The 21,442-nt window shown below is 41.0% G+C and overlaps 1 protein-coding gene across 1 annotated transcript in view; it reads right to left on the reverse strand.

The window, feature by feature from the left end:
* Positions 1-21,442, reverse strand: part of DGKQ (diacylglycerol kinase theta) — a gene marked incomplete at its 5' end in the record, with an annotated part of 72,687 nt that overhangs the window by 14,916 nt on the left and 36,329 nt on the right. The window contains 11 exons of the mRNA XM_080986734.1: positions 225-406; positions 697-845; positions 2,911-3,062; positions 7,334-7,449; positions 9,778-9,816; positions 11,998-12,148; positions 13,877-13,938; positions 14,227-14,281; positions 17,934-18,024; positions 18,977-19,200; positions 21,267-21,367. Coding sequence (XP_080842860.1) covers positions 225-406; positions 697-845; positions 2,911-3,062; positions 7,334-7,449; positions 9,778-9,816; positions 11,998-12,148; positions 13,877-13,938; positions 14,227-14,281; positions 17,934-18,024; positions 18,977-19,200; positions 21,267-21,367 — 1,322 coding nt within the window. The remainder of the gene's footprint in view (positions 1-224; positions 407-696; positions 846-2,910; positions 3,063-7,333; positions 7,450-9,777; positions 9,817-11,997; positions 12,149-13,876; positions 13,939-14,226; positions 14,282-17,933; positions 18,025-18,976; positions 19,201-21,266; positions 21,368-21,442) is intronic.

A 21,442-nucleotide genomic window follows, 5' to 3' on the forward strand; every position in this document is an offset into this window, starting at 1 on the left:
AATAGGAAAAGTAAGATTTTACAACCTAGTCCAGAATTTTTAATTTCCAACAAGCAGAACGGAACGTTCACATCACAACCCCTTCAACTAGAGGCAACGACAGATTCATGCACATCCACTGACACCCAACAACACACACACACACATCACGGCAACCCAGAAGACGCCAGAAAAGGGGGCGTAACAGGGGCGGGGTCGTAACAAAATAAACATGAGAAAAATACCTTAGGAGGCTCAGGCTCTAACACGCCATTTTCTGCGCTTTCAATAGCCTCTTGAGCATCTAAAAGGATGGTCCAGCGATCCATAAGCACATCATCAGCTTCATCTACAGATATCAGAATGGAGTATGGATCTTCGCCACTATATCCAGCACCCCAGCGGAGCACCCTCCCCAAGTCATTACCTGTTTTTAAAAAGGACAAGTTTTTGTTAACAACCTATATGAAAGCAAAAGCCCTCACTCCAAAACAGATCATGGCTGCTACCTACTTCTGTGCCACATTTTTCTTTTAATGTAATTTGCAAATTTACAATGCTTTAAACTTTTTGTTGCACTTGACCTCATCATTAACAAATATTCTGCTCGCCAGAACAGCAAACCAGAGTATTTTCAGGGGAGGAGGGAACCTGTGAAGTCATGAGTGCAAATAACAATTTCGCATTGCTGTTCCTGAAATCCAGTTTCAAACTCACCTGTTCCCAAAGGTAAAATAGCCACAGACGGCTCTGAACAGGCAAGCTTGTGTCTGATCTCTTCCAAGGCGCCAAGAACCCAACCAACAGTGCCATCGCCACCACACACCAGTATTCGGAAACATGGAATTTGAGAGAATGTGTGAAACCTTCAATATAAAAAGCAAAACACAAGTGAGCACAACATATTTGAAGGAATGCTGTTAAATTCATACACACATTCAGCTCTCTAATTATTTAGTGGATATAGGGTTGTAGCCTAAGTCTCAAAAATATGTGTTTCATGTGATCCAAAGTTCCCTTCCAACAAGTTGTGCAGTTCTTTGAATGCTGGACCACATGTTTATATCCAGAGTATTATGGGACTTACCAAGTGGTTTCCAAATGTATATGAAATATGCCTAGCTAGACTAATGCTAAAAAGAGAGAGTGAAAAAGACTCCAACTACTAGTACAACAAAGAACCACTGGTAGCAATTTTAACTGACTTTTTTTAGATTAAAAAAAGCATTATACACACTTATTTATTTCAACACTTGGAAGGTTAGCCCCCCAAGGAGGCTTTCATATAAACAATCCCATAGAAATAATAAAAGTGGCCACTGCTACCTTAAGACTGAAAGATGTAGCAAACAGCAAAAGGCAAATAGATTGACTCTTTAAGTCAGATAATAACAGTTCACTCTAATTTTCAATAAAAGACAAGAAAGATCATTAGACTTTGCAGTTTTCACTCTCGGTTCACACTTGGGACATCACTGTACAAACAAATGAGCTTCTGTTGCATTTGTTTAACTGCTGCCAAATGCCAGATGTAAAAATAGAAATGCTATTTATTAAGCCCACCCCTACAGTTCTGTTAGCTGACAGTAAAAGCTGTTGGAAATGGTGAAAAGGTTTACTATTTGACACGAGGGTTATACATAATGCCACTGAGTCTTTTGGCATTGACAGTGATCATCCTCAGCTGTACTACCACTCACACTGCAGCTGTGCCCAGTTTCCACAATGCAAAGCTTTTGGAACTGATGGCTGGGGTCCAAAGACCTGGACAAGAAGTCCTGCACATCCATGAGGCTTTGGATTGGCAATCTGCAAACAGGAGCTCTACACCACTACTAAAGCATGGGGTTTCAGAAATTATTTATGACGTAGCATAGCAGCTATGTTCAAAGAAAAAATGAAACCCCTAACAAATCCCAGTAGACAGCTGCTAAGACCTTGGAAGAACCGTAAACAGTTTTTCAAAACCCAACCCTTGTGTTTGTTTGCTGGCCAATGTTGAAAGCAAGTATGCCTTTATGACGACATTGTGAGAAAACAGTTTTAAGTAAAAATGAACCATGGGTTGGATTCAGCTGAACAGTTGCACTAGCAGGAGCTAAATTAGACTTTCTCTCCCTCTCCTCTAGAGCTGGGCGATACATCATCCAAAATCGGTATGAAGTCCATATTGTGATATCAGTTTCACAATTTTTGACCTGGCAATACATCACAAATCATGATGTGTGTGTGTGTGTCTGAACTATCAAAAATCACTATGTGGGCGGAAACCATGAAGCCAGCCAATGCCTCTACATAGCTCCATCCTTATTTCAGACATCGTGCTGTATCAGTATCTCACGGTGTTTAGCTGATGCTATATCAATGTTGAAAACCAGGTATCGCCCAGCCCTACTCTCCTCCCACTGTGCATGCCCCACCCCAAATCAGTTCTGGGAGGTTGGGAGAACCTCCACATCCCTGCATGGGGGGAGGAGGGAGCAGACATTTCTACCTGGCAAGGAGAAATACTTGTGTTGATGGCACGATTGTAATAGAGCAATGTTGAATTGCACCCAAAGCACAAATTCTTAAACCAGCTCTATCACACACAATGCCATATCATGGAAGGGGCTTCAAGGAGGGGAAACGGTGAGGTGGGAAATGGGTACAGCAGTTTGATTGGGAGGAAAAGGTTACTGGTTTCATTCATTGTATATACACCCAATTCTTTCTCCAAGCACCTTACATGTGGCTCTCAGATAGTCTCCTCACCTAAGCATTGTTGAGGATCAAGCAGCTTAGTTTCAGCAGCTGAACTGTATAATTTTCTTTCGAGACTAGGAAGTGGAAGAATGAAAGCAAGGAGCCCAACACATAATAATAATAATAATAATAATAATAATAATACATTAATAGAGATATCTGAATTGGGCAAAACCTAATAATTACCCAGGAAGTGGTCCTCCATTCGTTAGTTCAAAGACTTGATGAGGATTTAACAGTTTTCTAAAACTGTAGAGCAAAGCCCGGCCTTTAAGTCCTCCACTCTTTGGATTCACAAATACAAGCAATGGGCAGCAGTTCTGAGGAAGGTTGGTTTGCTAGAAGAGGGGGAAAGTAGTGGTTAAACAACACTGCGCATGTACTCAAACAGACACCATTCCAAAAATACCGAATGAAGCCTAAAAAAGGAAAACATAAAACATGGGCTTCTAAGAGGCTCAGGGCACTATCTACTTTACCTCATTCTCAGTTTTAGGTTTTTTCACTGCTGCATTAAAAAAAAAACAATTTTAAGAATTACAGGGGTGTTTTTGCCCCCCTTTTTTGTACATGCAAGCAATGCAGGAGCTCAGCACTTAAGGCTAAATAAGGAACTAAACCATTTCCTACAATATAAATGATGCAAATTCTGTACTTTTTGGAAGTAATATGTACACAGGTGGTGAACTATAATTTAGCTCTTCTACACATTTATTTATTACATGCATATACTGCTCTTCATCTGAGGACCACAAGGCGGTTTACAGTATAAAAACACAAAAATACATAACACAATAAAAACCAAACAATACTCCTCCAGTTTAAAAGGCTATAGAAGAGGACTGTTTTTGCTTGGCGCCTGAAGATATGTAATCAAGGCTTCAGGCAAGCCTACCTGGGGAGAGCATCCCACAAACACATTAACAAGCAACAGCTATACAGCTGATTTATTATGTCTGAAGTGGTTCATAAACATTATTGCAGCTTACAACTAACTTGCAAACCATGAAGATCTTGTAAGATAATCAGGTGGTGGCATATCTAACAGCGCCCACTAAGAGGGCAGCTCCATACTTCAACTGTAACTGCAACCATCATGTTTTCTGTTTGAAGTAGAATCAATATGTTTGCTTCTTTAAATACCGTATTTTTCGCTCTATAAGACGCACCAGACCACAAGACACACCCAGTTTTTGGAGGAGGATTAACAAGAAAAAATATATTCTGAATCCCAGAAGCCAGAACAGCAAGAGGGATCGCTGCGCAGTGAAAGCAGGGATCCCTCTTACTGTTCTGGCTTCTGGGATAGCTGCGCAGCCTGCATTCGCTCCATAAGACGCACACACATTTCCCCTTACTTTTTAGGAGGGAAAAAGTGAGTTTTATAGAGCAAAAAATACAGTATATCCCTGGGATGAATGATGGGGGTGGGGCTTCGGCATGTGTACACAACTTGTTTAAAAAGATATGTATATGCTGTTCCTACTGCACCCACTTACTCCAAACAAGGCTTAGCCTACCCACACCAATAATGTTTTCTTACATAAATTGTGGTGCCACTCTGAGTTCATGACAGAGGCAAGATTGCAACAATCCTCAATTTATAATCGGAATTGAGGATAAGGTACTGATTGTTTCAGGCAGCTGCTAAAACACATGGACAGCTTGCTTCTATCTCTGTAGGCAACTGGTAATCATACCAGCAATGGAAGAAAGCAACTTTTGTTAGCTTAGGCAAATAAGAGCTGGCAGCTACAGAGAGAGATTTATTCTGCATAGAATGAATGACCTAACACAACCAAACCCAGATCTGTTTGTGCCTACAGATCAACAATGGCAGGATACATCATGAGATGTATCAGACATCACACCATGGTTCGCACTAACCACAATTTGGAACTGAAAAAATGCTGAGCTGCTGACCACATTGGCAAACTATGTTTTAGAACAGGTTCTCTGCTTTGGTTTTCCATTTGTTCAAAACTTAAGATGCACAGGTCACCATAGGCAGAGCAACAGTGCTAACTACAGGTTGGTAAATTCAGATATCACATGTAAACCACGGTTAGCACAATTCATGATTTGCTAACCCACTCCAGACCATAGTTTCAAATGATGGTCTGATGGCCAATCATAAACCACCGTTTATCCTCAGCCATTGGTACTTGCTTCATTGTTACTTAATTGTTGGTTTAAATTTACACACATACACCTGAAAAAGAACCCCAGAATCTAAAAGACTAGCATTTTTAACTAGCTAGTTCAGATAGGAATATTATTCTGCTTCTATATTCTATATGCACTAGAATAGCTCTTCCCTTTTAATCATTAGAATACTTGGCACGATTACAATGGGCCTCAACTTCCTAGTGATTGTATGTGGAGTGAAACAAATGTGAAACCACTATGATTACATAAACATTAGTGCTTCCAAAATCACTTTTGGTTAACAGCAGTTGAGCATGTCATTCAAATCACAAACCATGGTTTGTCTTAACTATGGTTAGTTAAATCAGGATAGCTCATACAGTATGGTTTGAAGTTAGCTTGTTTCCATTAACCCTAGCTAAGATTAGCCACACTCTGGGTCCAGATGACAGCAGTCTAAAATGGAAGAAAGACCTTTTTAAGCCATGCTGCTGAAGAAAGGCGGCAGGAGTGCAAGAGCAAAGCTCACTGCAGTTTCTTCTAGTATTACTAAACTATAGCTTAGCATTACGTGTGTGTGACTTTCGTGCTTTACTTTCCATGAAGGAAAAGCTCAATATAAGAAGCCACTCCTGTTTATCTTTGCATCTCTCTTCCTGCAGCAGTTTTCCCTGCTCTTCACTCTCACAATTCTCAGAGAAAATGAGAACCATGCAGGGATAAACAGAGAAAATCAACCAGTAGCTCCTCTGTTCCCATGTGTGATCTTAAATTTTCTTGGCCTGTAGATGGGGGAGACTTCAGTCATCTCAAAGGCAAAGCTGCTGAGATGAAGAGTAGGGTATACCAGCACGGTACTGCCTATGATGCCTGCAAACAATTTCAGTACAGTGGTACCTCAGGTTAAGTACTGAATTCGTTCCGGAGGTCCGTTCTTAACCTGAAACTGTTCTTAACCTGAAGCACCACTTTAGCTAATGGGGCCTCCCGCTGCCGCCATGCCACCGGAGCACGATTTCTGTTCCCATCCTGAAGCAAAGTTCTTAACCCGAGGTACTATTTCTGGGTTAGCGGAGTCTGTAACCTGAAGCCTATGTAACTTCAAGCGTATGTAACCTGAGGTACCACTGTAAATACCACCATTAAAAATCAGAATGCATGAGATATTATTTGCTCTTCCTGTACAGTTCCTGTTTGCACAGGTTCAGCCTGTCCTATATGCTCCCACGGCACCCAATTTGTGTTATGTCCCACCTTGGCGACAGTCATTTTGTTACTGGTGCCTCTGAAACTTTCTCAAAATTCCGAACGTGCCCACTGGCCTGAACAAGTTGGTGAATGCTGGTGTAACCTGACTCTTATTTATGTTAATCCAATTTCTGCATTAAAATAATATGCACAGGGGCCTCTGCAATGGTGATGGAAAAACAACAAGAACTGTCGCTCTCGCCGTTTATCTTCAAGTGAGAGTGGAGGCTTTCCAAAAACTTCATTATAAATCAAAGATATATGCAACTGCACCCATTATTCATCATGCAATCTTCAAAGCCTATATTTAGAATGCCATTTTCCCTACACTTCATAAGAAAAAAAACGACCTGTTCTGGCCCCAGATGCAAGCACCAGCAATAGCACAATCCGGCACTGCAAAAATAATGCAACCAACAGGTTAGGTAGTGAATAAATCTGTCTGGAGAGAAAGACCTAAGCTGTTGGTCTCGTTCATGTACCTGCTACTTTCACACACATATACCTTGCTGAATGGCATGTAAATCTCACCACAGGGAAGAGGCTCCCATACTAACGCAAATGCTTGCTTAAGAGGCCACAATGCGTTCTCATATTTCAGGAGACTTAAACTTGGCAAAGTAGTTTAGAAATTACTTATGAGCTCACACAACAGGCTTCAAGAGAGCCAAGTAGATATGGACTCATTTTTAAAGGGTACCTTAAAGTGGAGTAAATTAATCCATCATTATGCTCTCAACATACAGACAGCTTTGTTATTTAAGTCACATTTTAACTATCCTTCAAGATTATAAATGTTAAAGCTGTTTTTCTTTTAGGTAGAACAAAAATAGCTCATTATTTTAAGGACAAAATCAAACATGACTGTTCTTTGTTTATAACCACACATTCCTTTGTTGGCAGTAAACTTTGCTCCATTCCCTTATTTGTTAATTGCTCCCATCCCCTCCGTAGCCAGAGTAAAATGGCCAAGCAAAGTAGGGCTGGATTTAATTTATTTTCATGTGGAGTTCATAGAATCATAGAATTATGGAACTGTAGAATTGGAAGGAAACCTGAGGGCCACCTAGTCCAACCCACTGAAATGCAGGAATCTCAACTGGATCACACGACAGATGACCATCCAACCTCTGCTTTGCACATGAAACATGCTATATTTATCGTCTGAGCATTAGTTAATTTCTTATAGAACTTGGAAGCCAATTGTTCTTACCAGAACTTCAGGGATGACAACTGCAGTTAGTGGCTTGTCATTAACAGTGGTGTCTTTAGCTAGCATATAGAGTCTTTCGGCTTCAGCAAAACATGAAATTTCTAGTACAACAGCACCTAGAACAAATTAATTCAAGAATAATTTTTTAAAGGCCATACACACATAAATGCACATAGTGATATGATGCAATATCTTTATCGTGTCACTAAAGGGTATATCCAATGAAGATTGAGTGCACTGAACGTAACTCAGCTCACAAAAGTTAAAGAGGCTTAAACCTGGTAAGGTTGGTGCCTCTGGGTGATTGAAGTTATTATTTGACAATATGAGCACAGCTATGATACACCTTTTTGATGGTACCTTCTCTACCCAACAGAGGGTCTGTTTCTCCCAATGGAGTTTCTATGGGAAAGGGTCACGGCTCAGTGGTAAAGCACATGTTTTGCATTAAAGGGTCTCCTGTTCCAATTCCCAGCACCTCCAGGTAGGTTTGGGAGAGACCCCTGAAGACCTAAAGAGTCACTGCCAGTCACTGAAGACAGCACTGAGACTGATGAACCAGTGCTCTGACTTGGTATACGTCAATGTCCCATATTCCTACGTAGACAGAACACTCTTTGACATTTTAGTGCTTAGCACACCACCTTCCAGATCAATTTGCCATCTGACCATGAGCAGTTAAGGTCAGAAGAGCTGCAAATCAATATCTAAGAGCTCAAAAAGGGCCAGAATCTAAGCTAAACATAAGAGGGGACAATAAGTACTTAGCATATTGAATAGTGCACAGCTGTGCTACAAATTGCTATGTTTTTCAACAGGTTGTCAAGAAAAGTAGGGGGATTTCAAATCTGTTCAAGGGAAACATGAAACAGGGCTCCAAGACGAAATCCTCAGAAGGCATTCTTGTTCATATTGCTTGTTCCCCATGCGCCACATCATTGGCTTGTGGAGATAGTGACATTTATGTTACAGCATGAGTATCTTTGCACGTTACAGGAGAAAGTGAGATAAGTAGACCGTGTTGATGGTAAAGTGTACTTCCACCCTTAAAAAGATTACTGAAACAGGAATTACGCAAGATGAATGGTATGATTTAAATGGGCATCATAGGAATGTATGCAACACAGAACCTTTCAACATAATCTGTTTTTTTCTAAATACACATTTGTTCTCAGTTTTTCCAGGCTAGTGTTTTTGGTTTTTGTTATAGTGCAATTGCATCTTCACAAGTACATTTTGACATATTTCCAGGTACCGTATTTTTCGTTCTATAAGACACACTTTTTTCCTCCTAAAAAGTAAGGGGAAAAGTCTGTGTGTCTTATGAAGCGAATGTGTGGTCGATCGCTGGCTCCCTTTCTGGCCCCGTCTCCTTGCTGCACAACTGTGAGCTGATCCCCTAAAAAACGGGGCTTTTCCCCTTTCCTCCTCTAAAAACTAGGTTTGTCTTATGGTCAGGTGCATCTTATGGAGCGAAAAATACGGTAGCATGTTCGTAGCCTTTGTAAATGGGATGCACATTTGATTCCAGCACAAAACTCTTACGTTTTCAGGAGAAAAATATATGTACCTGTGAAAGAAAAGCCTACTCAAGGCTTGGGCAGGAGAGTGGCCCTGGTTTCTAGTCATGGAGTGCTTCCCAAACATCCTAGACCTCTAGGCAATATGTTGGTAGCTTGCAGTAAAACTGGAGCAGGGATTATTCAGTTGTACAGCTGCCACCATAATCATTCCAACCCGTGGCAAGAACAAACTACACATTTGAATGCAACAGTAAATATTATCCAGGAGATAATATATATATATATTTATATTTTTTTACCACAAAAAGAAGTAAACACTTGGACAATAAGGTCCCACCATGCGCCTCTTACAAGGGACGCGGGTGGCACTGTGGGTTAAACCACAGAGTCTAGGACTTGCCAATCAGAAGGTCGGTGGTTCGAATCCCCGCGATGGGGTGAGCTCCCGTTGCTTGGTCCCTGCTCCTGCCAGCCTAGCAGTTCGAAAGCACGTCAAAGTGCAAGTAGATAATAGGTACCGCTCCGGCGGGAAGGTAAAGGGCGTTTCCGTGTGCTGCTCTGGTTCACCAGAAGCGGCTTAGTCATGCTGGCCACATGACCCGGAAGCTGTATGCCGGCTCCCTCGGCCAATAAAGGGAAATGAGCACCGCAACCCCAGAGTCGGCCACGACTGGCTCAAATTGTCAGGGGTCCCCTTTACCTTTACCTTTTATGCGCCTCTTATGCCTGAATATAAAAATCACTAGATTACTACATGTATTGAAGGGATTCGGAGGAAGCAGACATGCCAAAAGACCTCTCCCAATCTCACAATATGAAGAGCGAGAGATGCAAAACATTTGAACAGACCCAAAGGTGCACTTTATAACCAAACACTTTTTACACAGCTGTTAAACGCAAGATAAAACGCTATAGTCTTACCTTGAGATGAATATACGTGGCTCACAGAAACTAGATTTGCTGAAAAAGTAGAAAAAGCAAAACTTATTTTCTATGTGTAACATTAAAATGTCTATTCCCCCCCCCCCAGGTGGAAACAAACTATAGGTTACCAAAATAAATTTTAAAATTTAATGCTGTCCCATTTTACACACATTCTGTGAGATCAGTCTTGTTTATTTGAAGATGCATGAATGTTAAACACAAATTGCCCATGGATTTAAAGCTAAAGGCTTCAGGACAATAAACAGGATCAACTGGTTCGCAGCAGAACAAAGCTGGTTCCAAATCCTGCTAATGGAATATATTAGCTTGAGTAATAAACACAAATCATATTTAAGATGCCTATTAATCTTAATTTAAATTGTTGTAGCAAACACTGCATGGGTGGGATTCCAAAGGGATGCAAGCATAGCTCTGTGCGTGCAATGGAGCTTCTGTGGAGAACCTTCGCTCCTTCTGTGGTCAATCTTTGAAAAGTGATGAAGTGGTCAGGAGACCCATGTAGTTACTGTATAGCACTGAGCATCACACAATGTCCAATAGCTAGGCAACAGACCCACATATCTTCACTTCCCCCCACATTCCCCCTTTGCCAGAAGCCTAGCCAAACTGGATATAAACAATCCAGTAGCGTTCGCTGGCTTCTAGCTCTTTTACGCAATCTGTTTAAGCCCACATAAAATTTTATTTCACCTTATTCATTTAAAACTTAAAACTCAATTGACAAATAGATTAAGGGGAAATACGAAACAATCATTCACGCAAAAATGGGATATGTTCAAGAAATACCTACAAAAATATAATAACGACATAACATCTATGGCAGCGTCTGAATGACCCTTGTGTAAATTAAACATTATTAAATAAGGAAAAATGGTATGATATGTTGTAAGAAAGTATTAGAAAATATATTAAGAGTGAGGTATTAAGTATAAGTACATTCAATGTTGTAAATGTCAATTACATCGGGAAATGACGGGAAGTCTATTTTGACATAGTTTAGTTTATTGGATTTTACTTTGGTTTATTTTTGTTTAGTTAGAAAGTATAAGAAAAGAGCATAGATAAGTACAAGTTTAAATCAATATTTAACAGTATAATTATTTAAGGTTGTTACTAGTATTATTATTATTATTAGTTTTACCTTTTCTTTGTACGTGTATTTAAGATTGTGTATGATATCCTTGGATGTCAATTAATAATAATAATAATAACAACAATTAATTAATAAAACTTTTTTAACTTTTTAACGTCCAAATCAGGTTTTCATATAAAGTAATAGAAATAACATTTTTTAAAACCCCAATGAGTATTGTTTCAGAGAAAGAACAAATATAAAAGGCAGTACAAATAACTGTGGGGAAGAACAGGTGATTATGTATGAGTCATTTCATTAAATACTGGCCTCTGCTTTACAACTTCTAAGACATAGCACCAAGAAAAATAATGCACCGAAGGTTCAAAAAACAAGACTGAGAATGACAGAGTGCCTTTTAGTGTGTTTCAGAATTTAAAATAGATTTTTATTTGACAGGGGCATGCCCAGATAATTAAATATCATCTTAATAAAGCAAGATATGAACTTCATGTACCTACACACAGCTGCTTTGCTCCTCCCTTTGTGGAGTAGAGAAACAAGCCAGAAAGTTTCAGTTAACTAATAGTTTCCTATGATATCTGAATTGTGAACTGCCCTGAGAGCTTCCACGCATGCCAGTAAAAGTAAGTTATCTTTAAACCCTGGGGTCCAGAGTCAAATCAGTAGCTGTGTGAGTGGAAGCCAGTGCAAAAAGTTCCACTAACACAACTGGACTTTCCTCCCCTCTCCTCCTTTCCATGCAACTCCTCCAAATCAGCTTGGGGGGGTGGGTCTGCAGAACCCCCAGAACAGCAACCCAGGGGGAGATCATTCTGTTGGAGAGGCTGAAACGCTTACGCTGATGAAACCATGGGAAGAGCGTGATGATTAATTCCTCCCATGGCTTCATGTCTTGGCTTATTTGGAAGCTACTAACCATAGTTTCCTAGCTCTGACATAACGAGAAACAATGGTTAACTGTGGGCTCACTCATGTGAAGTAGGGGCAAAGCAGATGTAAGCGGATGTGTGAGGATTGTTCATATGTCAGTTCATTTAGCCATTTGATCATCTGAAAGCAGCCAGAGATGAAAACATAAACTGTTTTGGTATGCGACTTACTTTTGAGGCTTAATTCATCTCTGAGGATGTTTGTGTATTCATCAGTAGAGAGATGAGGTGGCAGACCACCAACAAACAAATGTACCCGCGTAGCTGATATATTGTTTTCTACAATGTAAAATCTTGTTTGATTCATCTGACGTAGTGAAGTCTGTAAAAGGGAAAAGACAGCCGAGAACTCACATTACAAATACAAAGCATACAGAGAGAAGGTTAAGATTCCAATAAGCAGAAACTCTTGCCTCCAACTACCAAAAACAGTTACCAGACCACTCCACTAAGCCTGCCTGCGTAAGAGAACTTCCTTTTTGTTTGGACTTGTGCAACTGTTCTCATTTTGTGCTACATGTTAGCAAAAGGTTGAGGAGTTCTGGTTAAATGCACGGCAATCAAAATGCCAGAGTTATGAGCAACCTCTCAAATAATTCTAGATTACGTGTCACGAAACTCTGAATTCCATGACGAAAATACACGACGCAAGTAAACACGCATACCCTTCTTTAGTACACTTCTCGAAATATGCAGTTCCCCCAGGTAATTTGGAATACGTCAAGATGAATGTGCAGTGGAAGGAGTTAAGATGATAATGGAATCTGGGGTAGCTAGTGAAGGGAACAAGAGTCTACAAGGCAAGAGGGAAAGACAGGAATTTGTGAAGAGGGAAAGACAGGAATTTGTGAAGAGTCCTAACCCAATGACCTTGGGAATACGCGTCAACTACTCCATCTCTGTTTCTGAATATTCTGATAATGCTCAAAAAAGAAGCCAGCCCACAGGGAGGCTATAACCCTGTGGAAACCTATTCCTAAAACGTCCCCAGAATTCCCTGGCTATATCTTTCATCACCACTGTGTGTGTATATATACCGTATTTTTTGCTCTATGACTCACTTTTTCCCTCCTAAAAAGTAAGGGGAAATGTGTGTGCGTCTTATGGAGCGAATGCAGGCTGCACAGCTATCCCAGAAGCCAGAACAGCAAGAGGGATTGCTGCTTTCACTGCGCAGTGATCCCTCTTTGCTTTTCTGGCTTCTGAGATTCAGAATTTTTTTTTTCTTGTTTTCCTCCTCCAACACTAGGTGCGTCTTATGGTCTGGTATGTCTTATAGAACGAAAAATATGGTATATATTTATTTTAAGGGTTCTCACTTTCCCACACCACCTTCCCATTAAGCAGGCATGTCTAATTCTTCCTGGCCATTTTTGCTGAGGTTGGGGTGAGTTCTCTGAAGAAGCTGGACCCTGAAAAACCCCTTTACCTCCCCTGCCTTCTGACATATTCTGCCCACACATTTTCAAGCTTTGCTCAGCCAGAAGATACTTGCTTCAATTTAAAAAAAAACAAAACAAAGAGGTTGGGGGGGGCATGGGATGGGATAGTACAGAGCAGGTCTCAACATTCTAAAACAGGTAAGCTATAGAAAGACCCACAGAGTTGTTTTTACACAGAAACAAAAGGAATTCAGCTGGGAAACAGACCAACAGGGAACTGAAGTTGTGAGCATCAGTGGCTCTCTGCTTGTCCAAAGAATGGTATGAGGCGAATGCTAACGGGAGGTCTTGAGGTACAGCTGCTTTTTGGCTGCTTCAGGAATTGTAGTTACTACAACACCTTTTTCTATGTGATGCCTCACCAGGAAGCAGAATGCACAAATCAGAACTGAAGAGATACTAGGTGCATTTTAAAGTGGTATGTGCAGCTATTAGCAGTGGCTGGCAAGAGCTAGCAACTTTTTGTCTGAATTTCTTCTCGTTTTTGGTTTAAATATAAAATCCAGTAATGATGTAAAAATGATGTAAAAATGATGTAAAAATGAGAACATTGATTCAATAAAGAAATATGGGAGAGTGGCACTGTATTCATCTCTTTCTTTGTTTACCTTTCTTATGTCTTGGAATCTGCTGAGAATCAATTCATGATCATCCAGAACCATTCGTTGAACTAAGGGGGAAGAAAAATATCCATTCATATGTGGTTCCTTTTAAAAAAATTTTTAGAAAATGTGCAGTTCATTAGCACGCTAAGCACTGCCAATCTGGACACTAATTTATCCAGTTAAATTTAACCTTCCAAGTAGAAAGTGAAAACGCCAGAAACGACAATTACAAAAACAAAACCCCAAATCTCCAGCCTCTTGAAGCTGAACTTAACATTCAGGATTCTGATAACAAGTGCAGGCATTAAAACTGCAGTGACATCCTGTAATAATGAGAACTATCTGTGACTTACCTTGCTTAGACCCCATGAGTACCTCCACCAGTTTGAAGTTCTGAAAGTTTTCCAGCTGCCAAAAAAATTCATCAAGATTTCTAGTAAGTTACAATCTTTTAACTTTAAGACCCTTAAGGTTTTGTTTTTGTTTTTAGACTGTATTAAAGATGAAGAAATATGACTAAAGCTGTGCTTTAGACCTCTCTTCTTCCTTTTGTGGTGTGGTTCTGTCTCACCTTAAGACATTAGCCTGGTTTACCTGTCACATTAAACAACAGTTTCAAATTATATCTGTGTATCTGAAGAAGTGTGCATGCACACGAAAGCTTATACCAAGAACTAACTTAGTTGGTCTTTAAGGTGCTACAGGAAGGAATTTTTTTAGTTTCAAATTAAGCGATGGTTTAATGCAGGAGGAACGAGGAACCTCTAGCCCACAGTCTTAACTGGGCCCATCAAGTGCCTCTGCATTTGGCCCATTAGGTTGTTTTGGTGAAGCCATGCCTACCTGCCCTGCAAGTGTGGGGCTTGTAAGATTGAGCTTAGCCAAAAGGGTTATGCAGGCACTGTACTTTGATGATAATAATACAGTCATACCTCAGGTTACAGATGCTTCAGGTTGCGCATTTTTGGCTTGTGCACTGCACCGAACCTGGAACTACCAGAACAGGTTACTTCCAGATTTTGGCGCTCACGCATGCGCAGAAGCGCTAAATCGCGCTTTGCTCATGTGCAGAAGCGCCGAACCCAGAAGTACCGGAATGGGTTACTTCCGGATTTCGGCGCTCGCGCATGCACAAAAACACTAAATCGCGCTTTGCTCATGCGCAGAAGCGCCGAATCGCAACCCACGCGTGTGCAGACATGGAGCTGTGGGTTGCAAACGCTGTGGGTTGCGAATGTGCCTCCCGCACGGATCACATTCGCAACCCGAGCGTCCACTGCAGCAGTAGTACAGTGGTGCCTTGCAAGACGAAATTAATCCGTTCCGCGAGAGTCTTCGTCTAGCGGTTTTTTCGTCTTGCGAAGCAACCCTATTAGCGGCTTAACGGATTAGCGCTATTAGCGGTTTAGCGGCTATTAAAGGCTTAAAGGCTTAAAGGCTTAGCGGATTAGCTGCTAAAAGGCTATTAAAGGCTATTAAAGGCTATTAAAGGCTTGGCGGATTAGATAAAGGGGGGGGAAAGCGAAAAAAAAATCTCAAGACTCGCAAGACATTTTCGTCTTGCGAAGCAAGCCCATAGGGAAATTCGTCCTGCGAAGCAACTCAAAAATGGAAAACCCTTTCGTCTAGCGGGTTTTCCGTCTTGCGAGGCATTCGTCTTGCGGGGCACCACTGTAGTAATAATAATAATAATTCTTTATTTGTATCCCGCCCTCCCCGTCTGAGGTCAGGCTCAGAGCGGCTGACATCATAAAAACAACACAATATGCATAAAAACAGACATCATTTAATTAAAATACACCTTAAAATTCATTCAGACAATTTAAAATTTGGGCAGGTGGCAATTCTCAGGTTGGAATTGAGAGTGGTTAATTGAGAGGGGCATCTGCAGGTGTCTTCAGAAGCCCTTCTCACTGCGTAGTGCTTTGCAACCATCACCAACCAGCTTATGGTAAGGTCTTCAGAAGCACCACTCAAAGCACTACAAAAAAAATTGCACCTCGATAAGGGCTCCCAAAGACCCATAGAGGCAATGAAGGTCACCTGATGTCACTGTGACGTCGGGTGGGTGGCTGCCAGGGGTGAGGGAGAAAACAATTTTGCCTGCCAGCCCAGAAAGGTTCAGCCCTGGGTTTAATGTGAATGAGCAGCATGTTGGTACACATTGCTCAAAAGATTGCGCCTTGCCCCCCCCCCTCCACCTCTTTTTTCAGAATGTCAGGGGAGAAACAAAGAAGGGCTGACTTCCATAATGTGGAAAGTAGTGTGGTTTGTCCATTTCCTAAGAAAGAGGTCAGTTCTTGGCTTACAATCATGGTTTGCTAAAAGACAAACAAACCACGAGTCCTGGCACACATGTAATTGGAAGCTATCCCCTGTTCCAATTCTTCCCTGGCACTCTGAAACACAGCACACATTCATTTTAAACTATGGTTTAAATTAAGGTGAGAACCAGGATACTAAAAATCCACCCTGTGTAAGACTGGATAAAAAAAAATTCTTTAAAAATAAAAAAGGTATTTACATGTTGGAAAAAAACCCCTGAAGTTATCTTAAATGTTTATGTTAAATAATTTTGATGTAAACCTTACAAGTTCATCTGTAAACTGAATCAATGCCTCTGACAGTTACTTTGAATTGAAAAAGAACCAATCCAATCCACTCTCAAATACAAATGCAATGAAAATAAATCCATTAACTAGCAGACTTTGTTTCCATCTATCATTCATGGGCATTTCATTTTTGTTTTCTACTTTCTTTTTGTGAGGCTGGAACAAGGCCATAGCAGAGTGAAACAGAAAAGAGCGATGCTGGAGAGAAAAAGAGGATCAAATTCTCCATACTTCACATATTGTCAAAGGAAGACCCTATAGGGGATTACCTCAAAGACATTTCCCCTACAGATAAAAACGAAAGTGTGCAAAACATACAGTGGAACAAATAGATGCAAGGCCCAGTTGTATTAATAATGAAACAACACATAAATAATACTGTAGCTGTAAATAAACATGGTTTAGTGAAAAAATCTGCAGCATTTTAAAGAAAAACATAGACAGTATCAACAATAAACTTGATTTAAGTCGTATTTGTTTTCCTTGTTGATTTAACGCAATCCACCCCACATTGTAGAGCTACACCAAATTGAAGGGTTCAATTAATTCTGAAGCACAAACTTCCTCACTCACTGGAGTATTGCCAGAATATGAAAACATTACCCATGTTGGAGAAAAGGTGGGGCTTCTTGCATATAGTTTAATGACCAATAAGCTAACTAACAGGAGAGGGCTTTGCATAAAATAATTACTTTGGTCAGCTAGCTTTGGGCAGCTTCCCCACCACCCAGCCACCCACAAGCTTTTGACTAAAGTAGCATCCCTCACCTGACTAATTTAGTTATACTATTAATACACTGTCTGTTTTTAAGCTGAATTTAAATGAAATACAGTGGTACCTCGGGTTACATACGCTTCAGGTTACAGATGCCGCTAACCCAGAAATATTACCTCAGGTTAAGAACTTTGCTTCAGGATGAGAACAGAAATCATGCAGCGGTGGCGCAGCGGCAACAGGAGGCCCCATTAGCTAAAGTGCCGCTTCAGGTTAAGAACAGTTTCAGGTTAAGAACAGACCTACAGAACGAATTAAGTTCTTAACCTGAGGTACCACTGTATTAATTTATTATATCTGAATCTGTTTTAGTATTTTATCCTTTGTACGTTTTCAAGTACTGTAAATTTCTCTTGATTTTATTCTTTTATCTTTTTGCAAACTGTTTTAAGGTGTTGTTTTTACAATCAAGCAGTGTATAAATATTATGAAATAAATAAAATACCATGAGTACTGTTCTTCACTCTGCAACTGTGTGAATGAAAAACAGGTTATAAATGTTTTAAAGAAATACTTGAAACTGTCTAGTCTCTGCTCAATGGAACTCCCTTGCAATTTTTACTGTGTTGTTTGTTTAATCTATCTGTGGTACTCTTATTTGAATCATATAGTTAAATACAAGTCAAAGCAGAGGGGAAACTGAAAATGAAACAATCCATTTGATATTGCTTACCTGGTGTCCAAGTAACGGGAGAACTTCTTTAATAACCATCTGGGTAGTGCTTTCTTTATTTACTCGTATTGAGACACAGGCCATTCCAATCCTGGAGAGGGGAAATAATTTACAGAAGGTGGGTTGGGTCTAAGGAACACCAGCAGGGAAATACTGCTTTGCCAACACATTTAACAGCCACAAAAATAGGATTATTCATTATGCTGAATGACCATGACTCTTCTGTCCATAAAACCGATCAAATAAATGTTGCTCTAAGTTCATTCTGAAGTTTAGAGATTCAAATTTTCAAGTTACCGTATTTTTCGCCCTATAGGACGCACTTTTTCCCCTCCAAAAATGAAGGGGAAATGTGTGTGCGTCCTATGGGGCGAATGCAGGCTTTTGCTGAAGCCTGGAGAGTGAGAGGGGTCGGTGACCCCTCTCGCTCTCCAGGCTTCAGGAAGTTCTGCGCAACCCTTGGGAGACCGGCGCGACTTCGCGCCGGGCTCCCAAGGGTTGCGCAGAGCTGCCTGCACTCCCGGGCTTCGCGCAGCTCTCCGCAAGCCTGGGAAGACCGGCACGGCTCCCTAGGCTTGCGGATAGCAGGCTGTTCTGGGGGCTGGGGTCGGGGGAAGCTCGGGCTTCCCCCGCGCCAGCCCCGTGCCTGGGGGGGGGGGTTTCTTTATTCCCCCCCCAAAAAAAAACACTAGGTGCGTCTTATGGGGCGGTGCGTCCTATGGGGCGAAAAATACGGTATATTAATACTTTTTGATGTGTAGACAAACCTTACAAAAGTTTTTTTTCTTAAAAAAACAAACAAACTACCACCTCACAGAGCCTACATTCTCTATAGGAGGAAAGTGATAGCTGTATGGATGTGCTTCAATCATTCTGGAAGCTACTTTGATTTATAAACAGAAGGGGGTTCAATATATCAAAACCAATAAAACAGCCTCTCATTTCCTTAACATAGATTTATTAAAATGCATTCTACACATCACTCCTCTTATTTATGACATTGTACCATAAATATGGAATTTAGAAAAGGAAGTATCACTTACTTCAGCCATCCAGGGTAAATTTTTACGACTTCATTATCTCTCGGTTTGGCTCTAATGATCCAAGCTTCAGGAACGGCTTCTCGGAATACAGACCCTGGCTGGGTCTCTTCTGTGGTATCATTCCTATTAATGATGTCATCACAAAACAAGGCCTGTTGAGTGAATGTCTGAAGCTCATAATCTTGTGGATCATCGTTGATGTAATATGACCTCAGTGCAGCCTCCTACAACACCACAAAACACACAAACACAAAGTAAGTAGCTGAGCATTTTGAGATGGTATGAATATTCTTGAATGGAGAGAAGCAGCAACCATCATGTACATGAAAATATAACCTATTAGAGCCCTGGTCTAATAGTGTTCTCGAAGCTACCAGCATGCGTTTGACTAAACTGCGGGAGGCAGTGGAAGACAGGAGTGCCTGGCGTGCTCTGGTCCATGGGGTCACAAAGAGTCGGACACGATTAAACGACTAAACAACAACAACAACAGAGCCCTGGTCAGCAATTATATTTTCTTGTGGAACAATTTTGGCAAGAGTAAGGAGTGGAAGACTCCTTCAACCCACTTCCTAAAGTGGCTAGTTGAAGAACTGTTCCCCTAATATGTCATTTTATTATTTATATTCACAGCTTTCCTTTCACCAAATAGTCCCAGGATTAAAAAAATATTACCATTAAAGTAAGTACCTTTAAAATCTTGAAATAAAAACCACCAAAAGAAGAAAAAGCAGGACAGCAGTGCATAGCAATACAAAGGGAGGCAAGATAGCTACCCAATTCAAGACCTGGGTAATGATGTACGTCTTGACCGACTGTCAATTGTCAGAAAGCACACACTACTGACACAAGACACACCAGAGGGAAAGTTATTCCACAACCTGTGGGTCATCACAGAGAAGGCTCTCTCATGCACCACCACTCCTTGAGCCACAAAGGATGGTGGCACTACCAAAAGGGTCTCGACTGCTGACTTTAGCAGTTGGGCAGGTCAATGTGGGAGGAGGTGCTTCTTTGGCTATTTGAGGTCTAAGTTATTTAGAGTTCTATATGTCAGTGTTAACTCCTTATATTGAGCTTGGTAGCAAATGGCAATCAGTGCAGGTCTTTGAAGACAGGCATAGTACGATAGGCAAAGGTCAAGGGAACATGTGGCCTTATGGCAATATTGCTTACCACATGTCACTTTTTCTAATCTGCTTTATTTCCACGTTAGCAACTGGGTAGCTGATGGAACTCCACAGTGTTAAGGATTTGGTTTGGGAGCAGTTGCTGACCCCCAAATGTGGGGGTGGGAATCAAGAAGAAGAAGAAGAAGAGTTTGGATTTGATATCCCGCTTTATCACTACCCTAAGGAGTCTCAAAGCGGCTAACATTCTCCTTTCCCTTCTTCCCCCACAACAAACACTCTATGAGGTGAGTGGGGCTGAGAGACTTCAGAGAAGTGTGACTAGCCCAAGGTCACCCAGCAGCTGCATGTGGAGGAGCGGAGACGCAAACCCGGTTCACCAGATTACGAGACTACCGCTCTTAACCACTACACCACACCGGCTCCCAAAACTCACAATAGTAAGTAGTACTATCATGCATAAGATAGTAGGTCTGAAAGAGGTACTAAAAGATAGTATATGTATCCCAGAAAGAAGCAGCTCTAACTATTGTTAGTCAAGAGAAAGGGTAGAGGCTCCCAGAAGAAAAGATGTGATCCTGCACAGGTTCTTATTAACAAGGTAAAAAAAGGGGAAAGGACCCCTGGAAAGTTAAATCCAGTCAAAGGCGACTATGGGGTTGCGGCACTCATTTCACTTTCCAGGCCGAGGGACCCAGTGTTCCACAGACAGCTTTCCGAGTCATGTGCCCAGCATGACTAACTAAACCACTTTTGGAGCAACGGAGCACTGTAACAGAAGCCAGAGCGCACGGAAACGCTGTTTACCTTCCCGCCACATCTACTTGCGCTGGTATGCTAGGTTGGCAGAAGCTGGGGCAGAGTAACAGGAGCTCACCCCATTGCACGGATTCGAACTGCTGACCTTCCAATTGGCAAGTCAAAGAGGCTCAGTGGTTTAGACCACATAGCCACTGTATCAGATGCCACGTGAACTACAAATACCTTAGGAACACCTAAGTATTTAACGTTATTACAAACGTTATTATTTTGAAAGAAAATATTTAATAATAAAGCTAAGATGAAATAATCAGCCTCATATATAAGCACAGTTAACATTTTTCAATTTTTCTATTTGAGAATCCATACAATTTTAGAAAGCACGCAACAGGCACTCTTACCACAACTTCTTCATTTTTTGTAATCCTTGGGACTGTAATAAGCCGAAACTGATTGCGTTTTACTGCATCATTCCCGTCGTATATTTTCAAGATCTGTTTACCTAAAAGGAAAACAGTATTTTAGCATTTAATACGAAGTAGTGTACTGCATCCAGACCACTGAGACAATTTGCAGG

This window comes from Podarcis pityusensis, assembly GCF_964106645.2.
Source record: "Podarcis pityusensis genome assembly, chromosome: 17".
Classification (NCBI taxonomy): Eukaryota; Metazoa; Chordata; class Lepidosauria; order Squamata; family Lacertidae; genus Podarcis; species Podarcis pityusensis.